General features: G+C 43.1%; 1 protein-coding gene across 4 annotated transcripts in view; it reads right to left on the bottom strand.

The window, feature by feature from the left end:
- The window catches only part of Pde7b (phosphodiesterase 7B), a 319,484-nt gene that overhangs the window by 21,240 nt on the left and 280,223 nt on the right, over positions 1-18,021 (bottom strand). For all 4 annotated transcript variants that reach the window (XM_085689065.2, XM_048425265.3, XM_087911509.1 and 1 more), the window contains 4 exons: positions 16,993-17,088; positions 14,586-14,686; positions 12,596-12,727; positions 2,136-2,227 (listed from right to left, as the gene is read on the bottom strand). In XM_085689065.2, coding sequence (XP_085545191.1) covers positions 2,136-2,227; positions 12,596-12,727; positions 14,586-14,686; positions 16,993-17,088 — 421 coding nt within the window. The remainder of the gene's footprint in view (positions 1-2,135; positions 2,228-12,595; positions 12,728-14,585; positions 14,687-16,992; positions 17,089-18,021) is intronic.

The following is an 18,021-nucleotide window of genomic DNA, read 5'->3' as shown; positions in this document are numbered from 1 at the left end:
AATTAGTCTTCCAGCGGCAACATTTGATAACATGGTGTCTCACAAAAACACTGTGGCTCAGAAATAAGCGGTGTTTTCATAGCACTGATGGGCGTGAGTCTGAGGACCCGAACTGGAGCAGCAAGGATTGGGAGGACTGTTTTGGCAAAAGGCTGGCCATATTGGGTCCTTTGTGCCTTCCTTCCCACTTTCCCCTCATTATATTCTATTTGTTGTTGTTGTTTGTTTGTTTTGTTTTGTTTTTCAAAACAGGGTTTCTCTGTAGCTTTGGAACCTGTCCTGGAACTAGCTTTGTAGACCAGGCTGGCCTCGAACTCACAGAGATCCGCCTGCTTCTGCCTCCTGAGTGCTGGGATTAAAGTCATGCGCCACCACTGCCTGACCCCTCATTATATTTTTTATTCTTTTCCTGCCCTCCCTCCTTCCTTCCTTTTCTTTTTCTTTTTCCTTTTGGCCTGGTTTTATTTCCAGAGGAGTAAAAAGTTATTAAGAATTCAGTTCCTTCTGCAAGCTGAACATTCCAGAACTGTGTGAAATGGTGTCAGAGGTCCAGGAAAAAAGCTTACAAGCTCAGAGTATGCTGCCTGTCCTATGACCCACACCTCTTAGCCCAGGACATAGGACCTGTCTGTTGTGGAATATTACTTTAACTATGTAAAGGTGTGTTGTATTTGTTTAACCTTGCCTGCCAAAGGCATCTGATTGGTCTAATAAAAAGCTGAACAGCCAATAGCTAGGCAGTATAATGATAGGAGGAGCTGGCAGGCAGAGCGAATAAGCAGAAGGAGAAATCTAGACTCTCACAGAGAACAAGGAGAGAGAGACACCTGTGGACAGCCAGCCAGGTGTTGCAGGCCAGCCAGACACGAAGAAGTAGGAAAAGTAGGACATGCAGAATGAAGGAAAGGTCAAAAAGCCCTGAGGCAAAAAGTAAATGAAGAGAAACAGGTTAAATTAAGTTATAAGAGCTGGTGGGATCAGCCTAAGATAGGGCTGAGAATACATAATTAATTATGTTTCCGGGTCATGATTTGGTGGCTTGTGGCCATTCAGAAAGCCTGTTACACCAGTCCTATGGCATACACACCACCCCGACTTGGACCTCTAGCTCCCACAAGCTCTTCCGACACTCAAAACTCACCTAACTTCTTTGGGTCCTGCACATTTTCATGAATGAGATCAGAATTAGTGGTGGTTTGTAAAACAGTGTATTGACTAAGTTGGGGTCTTGAGAAAAATGAGGAAGATTCGCTCAGGTCTGACAAGCAGTGGGCTATGAAAATTAATATTTTCTGCTTAAAATGCAAAAGACAGCTGGGCGTGGCGGCGCACACCTTTAATTCCAGCACTTGGGAAACAGAGGCAGGAGGATCTCTGAGTTCGAGGCCAGCCAGGTCTGACAGCGAGGCTACAAAGAGAAACTGTATCTTGAAAAAAAAAAAGACAAAAAGAAAAAAAAGACATTAAACAAATCAACGACCAAAATAAGTAAATAAATAAATAAATAAGTAAATGAATAAATAAATAAAATGACTAAGGTCAATTTTGTTAAAAAATTCATTTACTTTATTTTATTTATTTATTATTTATTTTTGGAGTGGAGTTTTCTTTGTAGCCCCAGACTCACAGTAGTCCTCCTGCCTCAACTTCCACAGTGCTAGAAATATAGGCATGAGTTACCCAGAACCAAGCGCTTCTAATTCCCACTTTCCCTCAAGATTGGCAATGACAAAGCACACAGTACTGGACGGGTTCTTAATCCAGCTTGCGAATTCCTATGTTCTTTCTTGACAAATATTTATTCTTTGTATCTAAACGGGAGGATGGTTTTGCTAACATACGGGACAGGGATTTGGCAGAGCCGAGCCTTGTGGCTGAAGAGTGTGAAAGCTGAACTCTCTCTGTTCCCCTTTCCCCGGACTTTAGGTCTTAGACTCCTTTCCCAGTGCCTGGGGAGATTCTGGTTTCTGGCTTGCAGCACCTGACTCTGAATCTCCTGCTGGATTCTCAAGGGAGGACAGACAGCCCAGCAGCTGGGTCCCTGCTACTGACACAGGGGCCCCCAGCTTGCCCTGGAGAACGTGACTTATCTTCATTGCGTGCACATCAGTCTGTTTCATCTCCGCAGCACTTACGTCATTTCCTTTGGCAAGTGAGCAAGAAGCCTTGATTCCCGAAGCATGCCAATTGTAGATCGCCAGTGGTGATTCTCCAGGACGGACATATTCTAGAAAGAAAGAAAATGAAAGCTATAAAGGAGACAAGAGCTAGATAGTGATCTTTCACAGCCGAACACACCTTGGCGAGAGCCAATATTTTCTCTCCAGCCAGAGTCCGACCAGAAGAGGCGACCCAAGTAGAAGGGCCGCGGCTCTGCCCTCAGGCTGCAGTGATGGTTGGGGGTTGCAGGGTCCTTTGGGGCCCCCAATCTAGGTTGACTAATTTTGTTCCAAATAACACGAACCCCTGTCCCTGCTCCCCACAGCTCACTTAGGGGGCCCTACATGTAGAAGAACAAAGTGAAGCAGTTAAAGAGGTGGCAATGGTGTCAGGGCTCTACAGTCTCTGTGTCATCTAAGATTGTCCGAGGAGAGGCAGGTGCTGCAACTTCCGGTCTAATCTACCGTGCCGACCGTAGCTGATAAGAACTTTTTATACCGACTCCCATGGCCGTTGGCAACACATTCAGTCTTCTCAGTCCCACTCAGTACTGTTTTGATTATTAGACAGGTAGTATTTCTTTTTAAAAATGATTTTCTTATAAATTATAGCCATGCCCACATGAGTTCAGGCACCCTTGGAGGTCAGAAGAGGACACTGGATCCCCTGGAGCTGGAGTTACAGGTGGTTTTAAGCCATTGAACTTGAGTGCTAGGAACCCGACTTGTGTCCTCCACAAGTGCCATGTGAGCTCTTACCTGCTGAGCCATCTCTGCAGCCCCTAGTGATGGTTTTTTTTCTTTCTATGAGCACTAAAGTTTAAGTACCACTGTTAAGGAGACATCTTGGCCCATTCATGATCAGAATACTGACATTTCGTCTGTGAAGTCTGCAATGAAATCTGTAGTTGCTACCTTGTTATCCTGACAATTTCACCGCTGGGGAATATCTATTATGTTTAGCTTCTCCCTTGAGCTTATTTTTGGTGTAGGTTTTTCTTTTCTTTCTGTTTTTGTTTTTTTCTGAAATAGAGTCACAGAATTTACAGACTGTCTTTGAACTTAACCTCTAGCCCAGGCTGGCCTCTTAACAATCCAGCTTCCTGCCGAAAGTGGGAGGGTGCAGGAGGATGGGGAATTGTTCCAAGACGTTCCTGTGATGCAGGTGACAATGGCTGCATGCCATTCTAACTGTACTTACTATACCACTCAACCGCATATTCCAAAATGGTTGAGATGGTAAATTTTACGGTGTGTATTTACCATAGTTCACAAGAAAGCCACAGAAGCAGAGTTTCTGTCATTGGCTGTCATAGTTTGCTCCCTTACTGCGGTAAAGAGCGTGACCAAAAGTGACTGGGAGGGAAGGGTTTATTTTATCTTACAACTTACAGTTCACCACTGAGGAAGTCAGAACAAGAACCTGGAGGCAGGTACTAAAGAGGGGCCGTGGAGGAACCCTGCTTATTAGCTTGCTCCCAATGGCTTGCTCAGCCTACTTTCTTAGCCCACCTAGGACCACTTGTCCAGGGGTGGCACTGCCCCCAGTGAGCTGGGTCCTTCCACATCAATCATTAATCAAGAAAATGCTCTATAGACTTGTCTTCAGGCCGGGCTGACGGAGGCATTTCCTCAGTTGGGATCCTCTTTCTAGATAACTAGCTAAAGAACCAAACCAAACCAAATCAAAATAAAACCAAACCACAATCAACAAAAAACCAAACTAAAACCCAAAAACAAACAAATAAAAAATAAAAAACAAAACCTCCCAAAAGACAAACAACAACAAATAACCCCCCAATACTAACTATGTCACAACAACCCTCCCTCCAAAAACAAAGCAAACACAAAAAAGCAAACCAAAACAGCAACAGAACTAACCAGGACTCTAACACAGATGCTGAAAGGAGGCCCAGGAGAGAATATGCTCTGTCTGTCCATGATGAGCCTCTCTGTCTCGCAGCCACTCATACAATCCTCTACTTTTTTTTTTGGTGGTTTTTGTTTGTTTGTTTGGTTTGTTTTTGTTTTTCCAGACAGGGTTTCTCTGTGTAACAATCTTGACTGCCTTTGAACTCACTTGTAGACCAAGCTGACACAATCCAGGGTCTCTTAAAAAAACTATGAGTTCAGGAACTAGCTCTTATAGACCAGGCTGGCCTGGAACTCACAGAGATCTGTCTTTTTGCTTCTTTTTAAAAGAATATTTATTTGTTTATTATGTATACAATAGTCTGTCTGTGTATATGTCTGCAGGCCAGAAAAGGGCACCAGACGTCATTACAGATGGTTGTGAGCCACCACGTGGTTGTCAGGAATTGAACTCAGAACCTTTGGAAGAGCAGGCAATGCTCTTAACCACTGAGCTTTTTCTCCAGTCCCTCTTTTTGCTTCTTAAATCTCTCTAGGACTCTGCTGTGATGGGCTTCTTGAGGCCATGCTTTAAATCCATCTTTGAACAGACCTCTAAACTGCATTTTTTTTTTATTATTTACCATTTGACCATGTTTGAACCAGCGATGAAATTTTATTGCTTTCACCCGCTGGTCCATTATTTCCTTTTGGGCATGAGCCACACTCAACAAAAGAGACTGTTCGTTAGAAGTCACGTGCTCGACTAATTTGTCCTGATTGTGAAGATTTATGAGCACAGAGAGCGACAGGTGAGTGTGATGTCATAGATGCTCAGTCTTACAGTGACACTTAATTCAGTTGCTCATGAGTTCAGTTGACAGACTCATTCGAGCAGACCCGAGCTGCCTCACTGCCTCACGTGAGTTTTTCAAGGGGCCAGAAACTGTAACAAGACCTAATGACAAACGACACTGCATCTCTGCTGAGTCAAATCAGAGTGTCAGGAGGATGGCCTTAGGCACGGTTTTCTATGCCAGGCTGACTTCCCGTCTTCATGAACGATCTTCCTGCAGTCAGAACATGTGGATACTTGGGAATATGCTGGTGAAAGTATATTTGGGTAGGGGTACCAAGGAATAGAAAGGAGATCAAGCAGTTTGGGAGCACACCTGTGAAAGACCCTGGCGTCTGGGACTGCAAACAGACTTCATGGAGGGGAGGAGAGTTTTACACATGCAAGAGTTGGTCAGGGTGGTGTTGGGACCAGGGCCAAACCACTGGCTTCAAGGGAGTAAGAAATCAAGGACAGCGAAGGGAGGGCACTCACCGTACTCTGACTTTGGGCCAAGCACTTTATTTAATCCTTATTTAGGTCTTGGATGTTCTGAACTCAGGTATAATAAACACTCAGCTTCCCCCCCGGGTGGGGGGCAGCGTGTGAAGCTGGCACCCAGTTGGTGAGTGGCTAAGGAGCATCTTCAAGTCACGCCTACCAGTTCTGAAACCTGGACCACGCGCATGCTTCTCGCTGCTTCCCGAGAACTTCCTCCATGTTGCCACATCTAAGCACCCAGAAGCCAGAACTTTATGAGCTCACAAATACCTACAATTCGATTCAATTTTGGCCTTGCTTCTCAGAGTTGATGGCTAAAAATGTAAAAGTCATCCAGTTATGTCTGGCTTATTTGTAAATATTAGCTTTTAGTATCATATCTTTGCATATTAAATGTGTTCAGGGGATCTAAATACCATTGACTTTCAATGCCCGTTCATTACTCATTGAAAATAAAAAGCACATGACCAGTGTATTATTTAACTCAGAGATTTTAAATCAAAGATTTACCCCTAAAAAAAAAAACTGCTATTTTCTTTCCTTCTTTGATTATGGGACTAGGAACTCAGGACCTCCCACATGGTGATGTAGGCATATGCTGTACTTCTCAGCTACACTACCAGCCTTGGGACTTTTGCTTTCAATCTAGTCCTTAATTAATTAATTAAATGATGTGTGTGTGTGTGTGTGTGTGTGTGTGTGTGTGTGTTGCATTGCCTGTGTATGTATGTCTGTGCCCATGCAGAGGCCAGAGAAGAACAGTGATGTCCACCTTTATTGCTCTCTGTCTTATTCCCTTGAGGCAGTCTCTCTGGGTCTGGAGATAGTCTGTGGTCAGCTGGCCCTAGGGAGCCTCCTGTCTCGGCCTCCTCCCTACCCACAATGCTAAGAATTCGAACTCAGGTCCTTATGTTCACACAGCAAATGCCCTTGCCCACTAGGCCATCTCCTCAGCTCCTAGAAGTTTAGTTTACTGTATTTATGTCTGTGTATTTATATCTGTGAAATCTCTTATGATAGCATCACCATATTTCTCTGCATCAAAAAATAGGCCAATCAGATGAAATTCTAATTTCAAAGGTTTCCCTAATTTTGGGCCTACAAGAATTAAGTAGTTTTTGAGATTGAGTTTATAAGGTAATTGCTATTAGTAACTAACTGGTCTTTAAAAGCACAGGAATGTTGCAAATTTGGAAACAAAATGATTAGGCTGAATAATCAATTATTGGCAGTCATTTAAGGTGACCAATGAGGGGGGTCTCAATCACAGGACACAGCTTTTAACATTTCTAATGGTTTATTTGGCGTTTTTATGCCTCAGCAATATATGATGTGACTCAGAATGAGAAATAGGTCTGGCTGCTTTCTGTAAGGTGGAAATGGTGACTGAAGAAGCATAGCTTTGACTTGATTGCCCTGCTGACCCTTTCCAAGCAGGCCAAACATGGATGCCGACTCTGTTCATGCCTAAGCACTGTTCAGAAAGTCTTCACGCCTTCCCAAGGGCACACATCTGATGTGTGGAAATCGCTGCGAGCTATGCCTGCTGTCGAAGTCAAATAACCTTTCTTAGTCATCTCCGTACATAAGCCACAGTCCCTTGTAAAGAAGTAAGCACTTGGTCAATGGATACCAAACAATTCCTACACTCTAATGCTTAAAGGCTGAAGGAACTGTTAAATAAAAAGAACAAGGTTTGAATTTTAGGCCACTATCTGACAGAAGCAAGTCTTGGAACTTTGTGAAGTCCTCAGACTTTTGTTCAAGGCAAAGATATTTTTAAATTATGGTAGTAATTGTTTCTTCTTTGTTACATATTCACAGATTAACTCCAGACATAAAGTATCCGCATTTGTTAGTTGCAGAGCACAAGTAAGCTCACTACAAGGTATTTTAAAAATCATTCCAACCCCTGCTGAAGTTTACCCGGTTTACATGACAATCAGCAGGAGAAACAGAGGAACTTTCAGTAACCAGCCATGTGCTGAATACTGGAAGCAGAAGGGTTGCATGCCAGAGACTGGTTGTCTGTCTGAGACATCAGCATCTACCCAGGCAGTGGCAATTTTGATGAGTACACCTGGGGATAAGGGGAGAGAACCCTGAGGTTGTGGAGGAGACACAGGGAAGCTGGATCTTTCGAGGCCAACAAGGTTTCAAGGAGGAAAGACGTCCAGGATGAGACCAGAGGTTGAGTGGCTCAGAGTGGACTCAGAGTGTATGCATATGTTTGAGGAAAATGTACTACTTGAGAGTGCGTTTGACTAAAAATGGGCAGAAGTAGTATGTGGAGTCCTGAAGTGAGAGATACTTTGTATCTCTCTTGTCGGGTTGTATATTTTGTTTTAGAAATGGCCACATTGTACGAGATTACACATTTCGCTTAGTTATTTCCTAGTTTGCCTTTGGAGAACATATGGATTTTTACTTGTTTTGGTCATCTTTGGCATTCATGGCACCTGTTGGCATGCATTAAGCACTCCGCAAATATTTGTTGAATGAACAGAGAAATGAAATACATTGGAGAAACTGAAAGTGTTTCTAATTTGTGATTCATTGAGGCTGTGGGGGTGGGGGAGGGCGAGCGGATATGGTGGAAAGAGAACCTTGATGGGTCAGCTAGGCGATGATGAGAATTCCAAGGTTGGTGCTGGCACATCATGTGTTTGGTTATTTACATAATACCGAGAAACGGTTGGGTTTCTTAGGAGGAATCCATGTGGCCAGAATTGGGTTTAAAGAAACTCCTCCTGGTTGCACGATGGGGAAAGGATTGTAACCAGGCAACAGTGAGTGATGTGGATACGAGGAGACAGGAGGTTGCCTATGTCCTGAACGAGGGAAAAGCAGGGACAAGAAGCAGGCCAGTCACTGGCATGCCTACACAACGGTCAGAAATGACAATGGCGTGTCTCTAGCACTCGGGCAGCACTGCTGTGACAGACTTATCTGACATTCACAGTGGCCCATCCCATAGTCCATACAAGGCAGATTGAGAGAAAGGGGACAGTGTTCAGAAATGGCCAGAGAGATGCAAACATATGATGAGATGATCCTACCTTGGTGTCCCCTGATATCCTAGCAGTTTAGGGAGATACATAAGGTGGCGCATCTGTCTGCCTGGAAGAAGTATCAGTTCAGCAATTTCACATTGTCCCAGTGGCAATGTGTTCACACCTCAGGCTCCACACACTTGTAGTTTTAAGGATAAGCTTTTAAAATCTATCTATCTGTCTGTCTGTCTGTCTGTCTGTCTGTCTGTCTGTCTATCATCTATCTATCCATCCATCCATTCATCCACTCACCGATCTATCTATCTATCTATCTATCTATCTATCTATCTATCTATCTATCCATCCATTTTTATATCCACCTACCCACCTACCGATCTATCTTCTTTCTATCTATCTATCTATCATCTATCTATCTATCTATCTATCTATCTATCTATCTATCTATCTGTGTGTATGTATGTAGTGTACGTGTATGTGCAAGACAGTCTTCTGTGTATATGTATATAACGGTTGCAGGTCAGCTTCAAGTGTCTTCCTCTGTTGCTCTACACCTTATTTTTGAGACTCTCACTGAGTCCAGAGCTGGGCAAGTTTCAATCAGACTGACAGACCAGCCAATCTTGGGACTCCTGCTCCCAGTGCTGAAGCTAGAGTGTATACCACCATGCCTGACTTTAATATGGGTGTTAGGGATTCAAATTCAGGTCCTCATGCTTGCATGACAACTACCTGAACCATACCCTGAACCCGAGAATAATCTTGATTTTAATACTGAAAGAATCTTTGTAGTTTACAAGAACTATTAGAGTTTTAATTTGGAAAAACAAAACCCTTCCGACATCGAAGGCAGAATCACTCCCTCTTTTTCTTTTCTGAATTATCAAGTGTGATTTGCCCTAGAGGAAAAACAATCCCTTTGATTGCTGGCATTTAATAAACCACGACACAGGTTTTCAAATTAAATCAAGAGGCTGTCTGTCAAAGGGAATCTGGCCTGGCAGAGTTGCTACCGTGCAAGATAGCTTTCCTTCTATTATTGTTATTATTATTTTAATACTGGTTACCTTCTTCCTCCATCTCTTTTGTGGTCATGGGCTTGAACCTAGGGTCTTGTGAAGGTAGACAATCTCTCTGCAACTGAGCTATTGGCCCAGTTTTCTTTTTCCTTAATATTTTGAGACAGAGTCTCTTTAAATTGCACAGACTGTCCTTGAATCTGCAATCCTGCTGTCTCAGTCTCCTTGAGTAAGGGGATTACAGGCCCATGCCACCATGTCTGGCTGTTCCCACTCTATTTATTGGACACTTCCTTTGATGAAAATACTTAGAGTGATGTTGATAAACTGAGAGTCTGGTATCCAAAGAAATCAGATGTTTTCCCAGTTTTAAATCTAGAGGACACAGGAAGAAAAACAACAGCGTGAATTTGGCTTGTGTTTTCATTCTTAATTGCTCACGAAATGACTCTGGAAATAAGTTTCTGCCCAGCTCTCGCCTAACAAACCAAGTGGTCTCCTTGGAGATACCCCAAGGGCCTCATCTGGGAGGTCTCAGAGGAAGAGAAGCATCTTGAGTTCAAAATAAATTCTTGGTCTTTGACAAACGCTGCTTTAAGGCCTGTTTGACTAGTCTTTTCTTATTCATCTCATCTACCCCAGACTTACCTTAGAACAAGGAATATGGATTCACTTGGTGTCCATGGAACACATGTTCAGTGAGGGCCCGGGAAACTTATTGAAGCAGAAGACCAATTTGGACCCTCCCTCATAGAATTCAATGCTCTAGTAGAAATGAAAGGGCATGGCTAATCTTTGCAATTACATATCTGAGGGGCAGTCTTAGAAACAGTCATCCTGAACTGCCAGCCCGGTGTGTGTGGCTCAGAGTCATTCAAAATAAAAAGGAATCTAAAATGTTAATCCCCACCCCTGATTGCCTATAGCAAATGATTAAGAAAAATCACATACACTTCTGCTACACATCACAGAATGGAATAATCATAAGGTTTCATGGAAGAATTAACCATTATTTTATCCATGGAGTGGGCTGTCCATAATTAATATGTAGATGGAATCTATCAAGAAGAAGTTCCGATCTGTGACTCTCTCTCTCTGTGTATGTGCGTGTGTGTGTGTGTGTATGTGTGTGTGCGTGCGTGTGTGTGTGCATGATGGTTTGTAATGTCGGAGAGTGGAGGCAAAGAAAGTAAATTCTGGGGTCTTATACTCACAAGCTCCTGCCCTCTTGGTCTGCCTTCCTCAACGCGTGAACTGCTTTTATTCTGAGTGAGGCACCAGGTGGAAATGCCTGTAGTGTCTTCATATTTACCCGGGTTAGCAAGTCAGCTTGGGAATTGGGTCCAGACTCCGGCCCTGCCTTCCCTCTGGCTGCTCTGGCTCTTATCTTAGCGCAAAGGCAAGCGCTGGGCGTTAGGCAGGGATCTTCTTTATCAGAACTGGAAGAGCCCAGCCAACTGATGGAGAGGAAAAGCCTCCCACAGCTTATCTATTCACAGTCCATCTGGATTGCAGGGAAGCCGCGCACAGGGCGTTCTCCCAGCCGCCAAGTCTCCAGAATTACCTCTCCTGGGCCACTTTGTAGGACCTGGGGCTTGAACTCAGGGTGAACCGAGAAGTAAGCCACTCTACCCACTGAGCCATCTCACTGGCCCATATTGTGTGTGTCTTTTTATATACTACATGCAAAAGTGTGCTTTTATAATCTTATTTTTAAGAACAAATCTGTCCATATTGGTAGATACGTCACGGTTAGGATTAGGATAATGAGAAATTGGAACATTGCAAGTTTTCATGTTAGTTGGGGGTGAATCAAGTAGCCAAAGTTGACAGATTCCCTTTGTCTGGTGCATGCATTTGAGAAAGTTAGTGCTGCACAAGGACTAGAAAGGCTACTGGGGTGGGGAGCGCTCAGGACAGTCATTCCCCTCCTCCCATTCAAATGTCTGTGTCTTTATCAACCAACAAAATTAGCTCCTCAGATGAGATGGTTTTGGGAATTTAGCTTTCATTTTGTGCCTTTTTTTTTTTGAGACAGGGTCCCTCTGACTCTCTCTAGTCCTGGAACTCATTTGAGACCAGGCTGGGCTCAAAGGCACAGGGATCCTCCTGCCTCTGCCTCCTGAGTGCTGGCTTTAAAGGTGGGCCCCACCACACTCAGTTTCTTGGTTTATTTTTGAGCTTCCCCATAAATAGCCAGCTCTGACTGTAGATCCAGCAATGAGAGGGATGCCAGGTGGACCCTAGACCTCAGGATGCTGGTTCCTTCCTGAGCACAATGGCGCCTGGATGGTACACGCTCCCATTGTATTTTATTGGGAATAAATACACCCCTGAGCTCAAGACTCTTGCTTGATGGAGCTGTTTTTTGATGGTCTATAAGATTTCTTTTATTGCTCAATTAAACAAGACCTAAAACTGGGATAGATGACTCCTATGTATGAAACGATCTTGTTACTGGCAGCTGAAGACAGTCTCAGGATTACCCTGAGAACTCGCATCAGCATATGGCTGAAGTCCCAGCCCTTGGGAGGCTGAGGCAGGAGGTCAGAGTCTGAGGCCTGGCTGGCTTTTGTGAAATCCTGCCTCAAAACAGATAAACAACTACAAACCAAAGAGTTAAGAATATTTAAGCACGGTAATGTGAGACTTACTAGCTGAATGGACATACCACTGGCAAGAGTTCTTCGGGCCAGCCAGTCATGCTGCAGAGCTACGTCCGAACAACAAAATACAGCTCTTCTCTTTGATAACAGACCCTTGATTCCAAGGCTGATAAAATTTAGAAATGGATCCAGAGGCTCAAGTCTGAACTAGAATCACACCTGGGAAGTAGCTCTGTAAGAGCTGCAAGAACCAGTTTCAGCTGACCACTAGGTATAAGACAGTCTCCTTGGAGACACATATTTCAACCCACAGGAGGGTAGGTTCATGCGTCCTGTTGACTTAGGACAGTTTCAAAGCTTCTTTGGAGCAGTCCGAATTTCTTGGATATCTTTGTACACCAACTTCAGAGGATAGGCCTGTTCTAATTCAAACCCTGTTCTATGGATGTGTTTGTATCACTGAAGTTGACCTTCAGTGAGGGCCATCTTTTTGGGCAGGAAGAAAGTTCTAGCTGTGTACCTAAGGCCATTGACTGTATTTGCCTCTTGCTCAGCTTAGTTTTTATTTTTTTTAATGCATTTATCATTTATTTATTTATTTGTTTGTTTTTACCTGATACAGGTTGGCAAGGTGGTGGTTGGTTTTGATCAGAAATGGCTGGTTCACCCCCGGATGATCAACATCGTGAGCTGCTGCAGCCAGTAGTCCGAGCATGATATCCAGAGGGGTGAGGAAGCTGGCCAACTGTCAACGAATAAAATCGGGAGACTCACTGTTACCATTTGCTGTGTCTCAGTCAAACAGAACAAAACGCTGGGAGGCCTGGGAGTGAGAGCCCTGTCTTCGGAGGTGGCCAGTGAGGTGACATGCACACACGACTGTAAGTGGGACAGCGAGGGCGGCGTGGGAAGCCACCGGGCAACCACAGCTCATGCTCTCCACCCCAGGCTCTCTTCCTCCTGCTAGCAGGTTCTGTGGTTGCAGCGGCTTAGCCTGGGGGCAATGTCGAAGGCTGGTGGGCAGCGGCAGCCGCCATTCACCCTTGCTTGGGGAGAAAGTTATATGTGAAGAAAGGAGTTAGTCAAAGGCAGAAACAGACTCAAAGACTCACTTGTGTGTTTCTTTGTTTAAAAATCCACTTAAACAAATATTGCTTTTCTCTCTCCCATTCCTGCCCTGTGTGTGTGTGTGTGTGTGTGTGTCGAGGAAATTTGAATTCCTCCTCGACAGGCGGTAAATGGTGGGGGAATGTGTGCAAATCTTTACTTTTTGGTCAACCGGAAAGCAAGCAGGAAAATGGGAAGTCAGAATTAAAAGTGAAAGTATATGATGTGTGTGTGTGTGTGTGTGTGTGTGTGTGTGTGCGCGCACGCATGCGTGTGTGTATGTGTAGGTGTGAGTCAAGGCATGTGCAAACCACAGCATGTGTGTGGGGTCCCCCACTGTAGGTTCTGGGGACTGAACTTAGATTGTCAGGCTTTTGTGGCAAGTGCTTTTACCAACCGAGCCATCGTATCTGCCTCTCCTTAATCATTATTATCATTATTTTAAATCTTATCCTGGGGATTGAACCCAGGGCCTCACATGCTCATCAAGCAACTCCCACTGACCTTAGGCCCGGCGCTGGAGTGTTTTAACTAACATATATCTGTTACTTCTTTGAAAGAAGTAGCTTGAACTGCAAAATTTGAATTCCTCCTCGACAGGCGGTAAATGGTGGGGGAATGTGTGCAAATCTTTACTTTTTGGTCAACCGGAAAACAAGCAGGAAAATGGGAAGTCTGAATTAAAAGTAAAAGTATATGGTATAACTTTTAGACTACATAGAGATTACAAAAAAAAAAGCTTTTGTTGGCAGGCTTCCTGAGATGCCTATGTGATAACTGTGTCTTTAGTGGCTTATGCTGAAGCATCTGTATACTTAATGAATTACTGAATCGATTGAACTAAGCAGTCTTAAACTTGAATGCTATTTTTTTTAAAAAAAAGCTTCTTAAAAAATTCGTACTGTATATTACACCAAACCCCTATTTTTTTTTTTTTTGATAGCGAGGGACTGCCTTGGTTGTAAGGACCATTACATTACACTATCATTATGCCTTTATCCCCTGATTTTGGGTTGGTTCATTGCATCCGAGCATGCTTGCAAGCTAAGAAGTCTTGGACATACACAAATTTTCTTGGACTCAGAATCAAAACCTCCCATTGGCCAAGTAGAAATGGGACCTGAAACTGGAGGAGCTCTGATTTTCATTTATTGATCAAAAACCACAAGCCGGGAACCCCTTTCCAATAAAGCTCAGGGCTAGCAGAGTTTGTGGGAAAGGTCCATTGCAAAAGGGCTGGGATATCTGAGAGTGGGCTGGGTGTTTCTGGGCTCACATAGCCTTGAAAATCAATAAACCATGGAGGGAAATCTCAGAAAACCCACATCTGTTTTCATGGCTATGGTAAGATTTTCAGAGCTGACACTGAAAACGTTAGTATAAATAAGTTGGAGTCATATTGTGGAAGATTCCCAACAGTGAACAATTTAGTGCTTTAGCAATACATTGACCTGGCATCTCCAGGGGACTGAGGAGGCGACTAAATCTTGCTTTACCTTGGGCTCCTTCAGGTAACAGTGCATGGCCTGGGTGACGTCGGCTGCATGGACAGCATTGTGATATGGGTTGTGACCGTGGTAATCTTCCTGAACCATGACTAGGCAGAAAATAGAAAGCTTGGTCAGCTGAAATCAGAGCAAGCATGGCATAGCAGATGAGACTGACTTAGCTGTTTTTTCACTTGAAAGCATCAGAGCTTCCAAAAGGAATCCTTTAAAAATGAAGGTGGTTTGCAAACCTTGCGCTTCAACTAGGCTGTTTGTAAGAGAAAGGAAAGGGGACAAAAGGCCAGAAGGATTTGTGAGGCTCTTGGGATTTCTCACCTCTTCCATAAACCGCCCCTTTCTGCAGATTCTCATTCACTGGACAAATAAATATGGAGGGAAAAGTACAACTTTATTTCCCATCATCATTTAATTATTGAAACCAGAGCTGGATTCCTGCTGTCCAGTGATTATATTACCACTTGACTAACAAACACTCATCAAAACAAATCTGTCCTCCATCAGGTAGCAGTTCCAGGTTTGCACCCCATACAAGGGAGGCTTCCTTGGTTCATGCCTCCCTCAATCTTCCAGAGCATCATCTTCCATGGCTCTCCAGTGCAATACAAGGCTTAGAGGGCCATGTCCAGTAATAGGCAATGCGATCTTGGTTTGTTGCTTATAGAAACCAATTCCGTGCTTCAGCGAACGACCAAGTCAGTGCTTGGGATGCAATATATTCAGTGTGTATAGAATGACCAGACTTACAAAGGCCATACATATTCTTTTAGCTTGTGCTATGAGTTTGGCTCTGGGTTCTACTGTTAATTCAGCTGTCAAGGCTGTGTTTCTTGTATGTCCAAAGAATCTGCATCTCTTTAGATCAATCAAAAATTATTTGACCCTTTTCATGGCATTACTTTGCTCAAGCAACTAAAATGCAGTCTGTCTGAGGTTATTTATTTTCTGGTTGTGGCAGGTTTCACATAGTTCTGCTATGCTGCGTGTGTACTTTTTATTCGGCAGGCTTGTTTTGTATCATATGCAAACTGTAGCTTTGTCGCTTACCTGTGATGTGCAAATTACTTAACCACAATTCTTACTTTCTTCCCTGACTTTGGGCTAGCACTATTCTGAGGTCAAAGTGTCTGCCTCTGCACGATCCATGTATTAATACATACAAGTCCTTGAAAGAGGTCCCAGAAGATGTAAGCAACATGCAAACCTGGCACCATGTTTATCTTCCTCCTGCTGGCACTGAGTCAGTTTTCACATCCATGAACTATGACCACATAGCAAGTTAGAGAACTAGAAATGGGCTAAGTGACAGGGGCAAGCCGTCTGGCGATCTATCCAGATTCTGTAGGAATCGACCTTGGATAAGTCACGGGCAGATAAATCAGAACGCTCACACACAGAACCAAGGAGGAACTGGGGCTGCTTTCAGAAAAAGAATGAGGCAGCCCTGTGTGTAAAGATCGCAGGCTGAGACCTGTCTGCTGACTGAGGCCAGGCTGCTCACTGGTCAGTAGCCCTGGGAAAGTAATGAAACCTCTTGTTTGTTCTGTAACTCGACCAAATGGTGAGAATAATGCTCAGCTTACGGTTTTCTTCAAATAGTTAGAGATAATTTATTTAAAGTATTCCCCCATAGTGGGTGGGATGGAAATAGTCATTATCATTCATTTAAAGATTCTCAGCAACTCGTGTTATGGCTAGAGGTACTAGAGGCATATCTTGTTGGAATTTTGTAAGTATGAGAGCATATCAGAATCATCTTGACATTTATATATCTTGGTGCTTTTCTTTATATATCCTTAATGTGTTGTAACCACAACACATTAAGCTAACAATTTATCAATGGCTTAGGATACATAAGCTATATTTAGAAACTAAGATCAAATCTTCTAAGATTAATCTGAGATCTTTTTCTATCATGCTGTGGTTCTTAACAATTTATTTAAAAGTATTTGTTATTATTTGAGATTATATTATACATCATTTCCCCCTTCCCCTTCCACCCTCCAAATTCTCCCATATACTTTTCCTCATGTCTTTTTCATTAATTGTTATTACATATATACATAAATATGTATATGTATACATATTTCTATATGCACAAATACAACCTGCTCAGACTGTAAATGTTACTCGTATGTATGTTTTCAGGGCTGACGTTTTGGTGTTGACTAACCAGTTGGTGTACTCTTCCCTGGGGAACACTGTGTCCCCCACTCTCAGCATTCCTTAGTTGCCTCTTGTTCTTGGTGTAGGGTTGAGGCCTCATGGGTGCTCCCCCTAATCATGTCTATTGTTGTTGTCTGTGTTTAGCTCATATTTCTCGACATTTGGAATCAAAGAGTTATGCATTGTTCTTATTCCTGTGGTTGTGTCGGAACATGAAAAAAAAAAGACTTACCCAAAAACCTGTGTAAGGTCACCATATCCAGCTTGAAATGGTGGATGAGTCCATGGGTGTTGAAGAGGTGACATAACAGTGTTACCAGACTGTTCCCTGGAGAGGAATGGACACTGACTTTATCATTATTTTTAAAAATGCGCTAGCAAGATTGAAAAATAAGATTTAAATGATCTGAAGTAGGTTTCTCTGATAGAGTAATTCCCCACTTTGGATTTGAAATTACATATAGCATGGTCTTTCAAGGGTTCTCACTATTGTATAAATAAAATTAGTTCCCATCCTCTTACACCAGTGGGGAAAAATATTAAATGAAGACATTTGCCTACTGAAGTATTGAGGGTGCTTGTGTGTGTTTGTGTGTGTTTGGATGTGTAATTTTAAAAACACATGGCTGCTTGAAATATGCTTTAAATCACTTCCAATTGACTTTTACATTATATAGGATTATTTAAATTGATACACTGCTCAACAATAGTGGCCCATTTTTCCTCTGACACTTATGTAAGAGAAGACTGACTTTGTGATATTTCACAATTCAAGCCGGAAGTGCTGCAGAGTTGAAGCTAGAATGACATTAATATTCAAGAGATTCAAGTCTTAGCAATGGGCCAAGGAGCTGCCCAAGTGTCTTCAGTGCAATCTGAGTCTTGCCAAAGAATGTCCTCTTAGGGTACCTGCTCAACGCATCTCCACAATTTTATTGTCTTGGAGCTATTTTAGGACTCTCCAAGCTAGAGATAATGGATAACATTGCCACTGATCCTGTTCATAGACTTAACTGCAGTTAGTTTGGTGCTGTCACACAGCGGCTTTTAAAACCATCTCAGTGTGTCTTACTGCACGCGTGTGTGGCTCTTTGAGGTTTCCTTTGGAACTGATGTGGTAGGTCCGTGACCTGCTAACGAACTGAGACAAGCATCATCTTTGATGGCTTCGTTTCACATTTCTCTAGCAGTCAAGATTATACTTTCTTTCAAACACCACTTCAGAAGTTCTTTGACTCACAGTTAGTTTTGTGTATCGGTA

This window comes from Myodes glareolus, chromosome 1 (assembly GCF_982192425.1).
Source record: "Myodes glareolus chromosome 1, mMyoGla1.1, whole genome shotgun sequence".
Taxonomy (NCBI): Eukaryota; Metazoa; Chordata; class Mammalia; order Rodentia; family Cricetidae; genus Myodes; species Myodes glareolus.
Note: the sequence above shows the minus strand (reverse complement) of the source record. Positions and strands in the feature narration are given on the sequence as shown.